The sequence below is a fragment of the Calypte anna genome, chromosome 8 (genome assembly GCF_003957555.1).
Source record: "Calypte anna isolate BGI_N300 chromosome 8, bCalAnn1_v1.p, whole genome shotgun sequence".
NCBI classification, from domain to species: domain Eukaryota; kingdom Metazoa; phylum Chordata; class Aves; order Apodiformes; family Trochilidae; genus Calypte; species Calypte anna.
This window is the reverse complement of record NC_044254.1, coordinates 25,327,222-25,332,718: the sequence shown is the minus strand read 5'-3', so window position 1 is coordinate 25,332,718 and position 5,497 is coordinate 25,327,222. Positions and strand designations below refer to the sequence as shown.

At 42.9% G+C, this 5,497-nt stretch overlaps 1 protein-coding gene across 1 annotated transcript; it reads left to right on the top strand.

Annotated features, from left to right (window-relative positions):
* The first annotated feature begins 1,327 nt into the window (after positions 1–1,327).
* Positions 1,328–3,407, top strand: LOC103536331 (cytochrome c oxidase assembly factor 7). Its single transcript, XM_008502483.2, has 3 exons — positions 1,328–1,536; positions 1,616–1,756; positions 2,810–3,407. The coding sequence occupies exons 1-3, from the start codon at positions 1,431–1,433 to the stop codon at positions 3,256–3,258; spliced, it is 696 nt and encodes a 231-aa protein (XP_008500705.2). The 5' UTR covers positions 1,328–1,430; the 3' UTR covers positions 3,259–3,407.
* Positions 3,408–5,497: the final 2,090 nt, after the last annotated feature.

The window sequence follows — 5,497 nt, the reverse complement described above, 5'->3', positions numbered from 1 at the left end:
GGTCACCTCAGACATCCAATGTCAGCGTTCTGCCTGTTGCTGACAGATAAACCGCTGTAATTTACATGTTTCCTGCCCAAACGAGTTTTTTCTGGAAATACGAATTCTAGGTTCCAGTACAATAGGTTTTGACACCTGCTTCGAGCTTGGAGAGGAGCTTTGCCGTATTTTATACAAAATAATTTATGGTTTCAGATACAGTTGGAGCGATGACAACGTTTCCCGACTAATACATAGTACAATCTAGTGTCGGTAAAGAGAATACAGTTGTTATTTTTTGTTTCAGGATGCAAAGAGCAAAAAAGTTACCCCGTCCAAGTAAAATGAAATCATGAAGAGTTCACGGTTAAACCTTTTAAATTCTAAATTAAGACATGCTGATTTTACACATGGCAGCTTTAAATAATATTTGTTTGCAAACCAGTAAAACACATAAATAAACATTAAGGAACAATTGCTAAAATCATTTATGTTTCTGGCATTTGAAGATGATAAAATATTCTACAAACGTTATCAAACACAACTTTCCTGTTGAGGACTATGCAACAAAGGTCAGCTATAGTCCCAGTTCTTTACATTAGGATGTCGACGTGGAAAAAAAATTACATGCTCAGGATCTGACAGGAACAGAATCAAAAGTCTTTGTGTTCGGAATTTGACCGAATTTAATCCAACCTGCTTAGAAAAAAATAATTTCTATAATTATGGATAGATAAGTAAAGGAAGGGGGTTAGTATTGTTACTTAGTCTTTTAGATTTTTCTATCCCCCTGCTAATGTATTTTGGAGCTTCCAGGATGTTCTTTCCATACTTCCTGACACTTTGAACTTGTCGCTGGCATTTCGGCACCAAGCCCTGCAGGTGGTGCCACCAGTCCGAGCCAAGCGGGTCTCACAACGAGCTCTGGCTGTTTAAGACAATAATAGACAATTGTCTTTCCACAGACAATCACGTTTCTTCCTACGGGAGCCTGTGGACGGGGTTCAAAAGGGTTTTATTCATCCCAAAAGCTTGCCCGGCGGGCCTTGTGTTAGTGAAACAACTTGGGACAAAGCTTTCTCAACTGTTGATTGACATTTATTTTAACTCTTAAGCAGTTTGTCCCGTAAATTCCTCGCGTGCTACTGTATTCCCAGAAAATCCCGTTTGAGCTCAAAAGCACTGGAATCGGGTAGCGAGCCGAACTTTCTACAAGCATCCTGACATTACATCCGGCTGAAGTTCAGCCATCACAGGAGAACGAGGAGAAGCAGCTGGGGAGTTGGTAACGCGTGTACCCTGCTTCCTGTGCCTATGTGTACCGGGTTCTATCTCAGCTGCGGGGTATGCTGGGCCGGACCGGATCACGTCGGGCGGAGCCATAGCGGCGTCTCGGGTCGGGCGGGCGGTACCAGATCGATTTCTCGGCACTCGCGGTCGGCCCTGGCGGCATGGCGGGCTTAATCAACTTCGAGGACGAGGAGGAGGTGAAGGCCTACCTGGAGAACCTTCACGTCGAGTACAGCTACCAGTGCTTCAAGGAGAAGGACCCGGAGGGTAAGCGGACCCAGCCCGGCCCCCTGCTCCCCGGGGCCGGCGGGAAGCCTCAACCCCGCTCTTCACCGGTGCCTTACAGGCTGCCAGAGCCTCGCCGACTACCTGGATGCCGTGAAGAAGGATTTCGTGGCAGCGGTGCGGGTGCTGCGGCACAACTGTGAGGAACATGGGTACAGCGAGAGCTGCTATAAACTGGGGGCTTACCAGGCCATCGGCAAAGGTGGGAGCTGGGGATGGGTGTTCCTGGCGATTGTGGCACTGCCGCCGAGTTCTCTCGCTTTGCTGCCCTCATGTTTAATGCAGCTGCTTCTAAACCCCTCCTCTCCGCCGCCCCTGGCACTGCTGCCTGAGCCGCTGGTGCTTGGCAGAGCTGGGGGTATCGCGGGTTTTGGGGGGCACCCCCCGGCATCCTGGTTTCCTCTCTCTGCGGGCACCGGGGTGGGGAGGGAGCCCTGTGATGGCTGTGAGGACACAGCTGCAGCTTCTGCAGAGGTGCTGGATACTTGTGTTATCTCCTGACCTTGAAAACTCCCCAGCCTGCTGCTTCTGTGGCCACGTAATAAAAGCTGGGGAAGGATGGAAAACCTTGGATTGTGACTCCTGAAGAATCAGCTTTAGGTTACAATGTATTATATTCAGTCATTATGTCTGTAAAACTGAGAAATATGTCCAGTGCTGAATCTTACAGTGTGATCAGCTCCTAAGATTTGAATTTCTTCTAAACTTGCTCTTCCTTTTTTAGAGAAAGTAGAGAAAGAAATAAAAAGTAAAAGAAATTTAAGAAGAAATAAACTTATAGTGTAACACTGCTTACAGACACCTAAGTAGGCCCCAACTCTGCCCAACATGTATCTGCTGGTACTGTGATATGAAGCAGTTAAACCAGGGAGTCTTCTTCCAAGAAGACAAGAAAAAAAAGATTTTTACTTCACTTAAAAGCCAGCACTACTCTTGGTGTACCTATAGGTATACTCTTGGTGTACCTATAGGTATACTGGCAAAAGAATAATTTGCCTGGCAAGCTACTAATTGTCTGTGTAAGCTGCTGTGATCACTGGGGAGTGCAGGAAGGCTTCCTAACTTAAAAGACATTAAAAAAAATAGTGAAACTGAGACAGTGAGAGTTTCTCTCAAGTCCTAACTTTTTTCTGTAGCATCTGAAGTGAGAGATGCTGTGTTGCCCCAAGTGCACTGGGAAGTGTGCTGCAAGGCAGAGAGCTCCAAACTGTTTTAGTCTGATCTTCCAGTAATCTTTTGTTTTTTTGACTGACAGGTGGACTTGACCCAGATTTGAAAGCTGCCTACACCTCTTTTATGAAGTCATGTGAGAAAGGTGGGAGGAAGTCAATAAATGCCTGCCATAACGTTGGGCTGTTGGCCCATGATGGGAGAATAAACGATGATAAACCTGATCCTGTTGTGGCTAGAGACTATTACACAAAAGCCTGTGATGGCAGTTTTGCTCCCAGCTGCTTCAATCTCAGTGTAATTTACCTCCAAGGAGCAGCTGGGGTCCCTAAGGACATGAACCAAGCTTTGAAGTACTCACTGAAAGGGTGTGAGCTGGGTCACATTTGGGCTTGTGCCAATGCCAGTCGAATGTACAAGCTGGGAGATGGCATTGAGAAGAATGATGCTAAGGCAGAAGAACTGAAAAACAGGGCAAAGAAGTTGCATAAAGAACAGAAAGAAGCCTCAATGTCTTTAAGATTCGGGGAGTAAAACTGTCAGTTGCAGTTATCAAGACTGCAGTTTTAAATGGCAAGTGAACTTGTTATTTAAATTGTGAGCATACAGTTTTCACATATAATAAATATCCTGTAAGTATTTGCATATGCAAATAAACTTATATTTTTATGGATACAACAAAACACAAGCTCTGCTGTGCCTTTCTGCATAACTGAACACAAGTTCCTAAGTGTGTTGCCTAGATCCCTTCTCTTCTTTAAGAAAATAAAAAAACTTAAGGGCTTTTGGAAGTTTGTCCCCATGGTTTCATGCATGAAATGCCCTTGTGTCCAGTGTTTCAATGTCTGTGCACAGACCACTTCTAACACACACAAATCACATTTGTGAGGTATTCCAAACTTGGGTATCTCTTACAAACAGTTGTGCAACTTTGATAGTGTGTACACGTGGGTGATCTGCACTAAAGCTGCTTTGTACCAGGATGGCTTGAGAAACTTGAGGTTTATTTGCTGAAGGTAATGTTTCTTATCCTAAGGTTGTATTTAAGTTTTCTTATTTAGATACTTCGTAGTCATCAAGATGGCATTTTTATCTAGGAGAAAAAAAGAGATGACTTGTCATAGGGAGAAAGAATAATTTGATATCTTGCTCATGTTTCAATTATTTATTTACTGTCATTTGAGAAGTTTTCTCAATTCAGTCTCAAGCTTTACAGACTTAGTATAATTTTTTAATTTGTGCAAGTGTTTATCTGATTGTAAATGTGTTACAAAATTATTTCATCTACTTTGATTTTATAAATAAGCATTCAGGTGGAGCCAAGTTTGTGTATAAATATATTCCAATTTTGTGATGTGTGTTTATGTTTTACTGCTAATTTACTGCTGATTTAGAACATTAATGCTCTGACTATGATCTGAATAAAGATACAACACTAATGTGGCTTTTGCCACAGTTGAAAGTAGAATTGATAGAACCTGACTGCAGTCTGTCTTCGAGCATTTATGAATTAAAGCAGTTCTTCCAACTTAACTGCCCCTTTAGCAGAGGTGTTGGAAGGGCTGTGTGCTTCCTGCTGGAATAAAAAACCCCGTGATGAAATGGATAGGCTGTAACCACAGGTGGCAGTGTATGCAAACCATTCTTCCCTACTGGGGGTGTAAGGCCTATGGTTTTGTTTACAGCAGCCTACAAATAAAAAATTAAGACGATGCAGTGGTGACAGAAGTGAGATTAATTTTTCTGTTAACACAGCTAATCTTCTATGGCAGTTCAAGAAGGTAAAGCTCTTTTAGAGGATCACACTTTGCCCAGTTCTTTGCTAGGTGCTATTCTGGGCATTAGTTTCACTGCAGAAAGGCAAGTAAATGTTACCTCTGTGTATTGTTACAGCTTAGTAATAAACCAGTTTGACAGCCATGTGTACAGAAGTGAGCAATTACAGATGGCTCAAGGCACTGGAGAATTGGGTGACATTTTAAGCCCTGATCTTGTTTTTGAGTTTGTAATGCTCAAAAACTTAACTGCCTGCGAATGGCTTGTGGAGATTCTCAGTCCAAATGAACCTGCACCACTACAGCAGGGCTGCTTCCACCAGGACTAATGACTGTCAGTGATTCCCCAGGGAACTTCCAGCCAATGCACTGAACAGGCACCTGGGATCATCCTCAGCACACTGCAAATAATTAAAGCCACACAGAAAGTTGATGTTGTGAGGTGTTTTTTTTTTTCATAGCACTTGGAGAACTCAGAGACCTGCAGAGTTTAAATATTATGAAATTAACCATTTTCATAAAAGCTGCCAAGTGTGTTAGTACAGGTAAGTTTATGCAGTATCATCCAATTTTGTACCACTGGTTAAACAGGCAAGCCCAAACTAAGGAAGACTCTTGTTACCCTAAAACACCATCCAAACGAGTTTAAAGCATTTTCAGGCTGTTTTGCTGCCTGTTCTGGGGACACCTGTATTTTTTTTTCACAAACCACAGTGATGCTGTAATATGCATTTCATGGATAAGGCCCTTTCTGATATCAGTATTTCCCCCCAAAATGCCCACAACAACCTAGTCTCACTTCAGTGTATTGTAAAAGTTAATGCAGTCTGTAGCAAAGCCTACGGACTCCACAGACAGCTTTCTATTCTCAACCTAGAGAGTATGTTCCGGAGATGTAATCAAGATCAGTTAAGAGGTGAAAATTGTACTGCAAATCTTGGGTTGTTTATCTTGCCCTGATATTATGAGGGTATTACCAAAAAGCTCATATCTTCCTG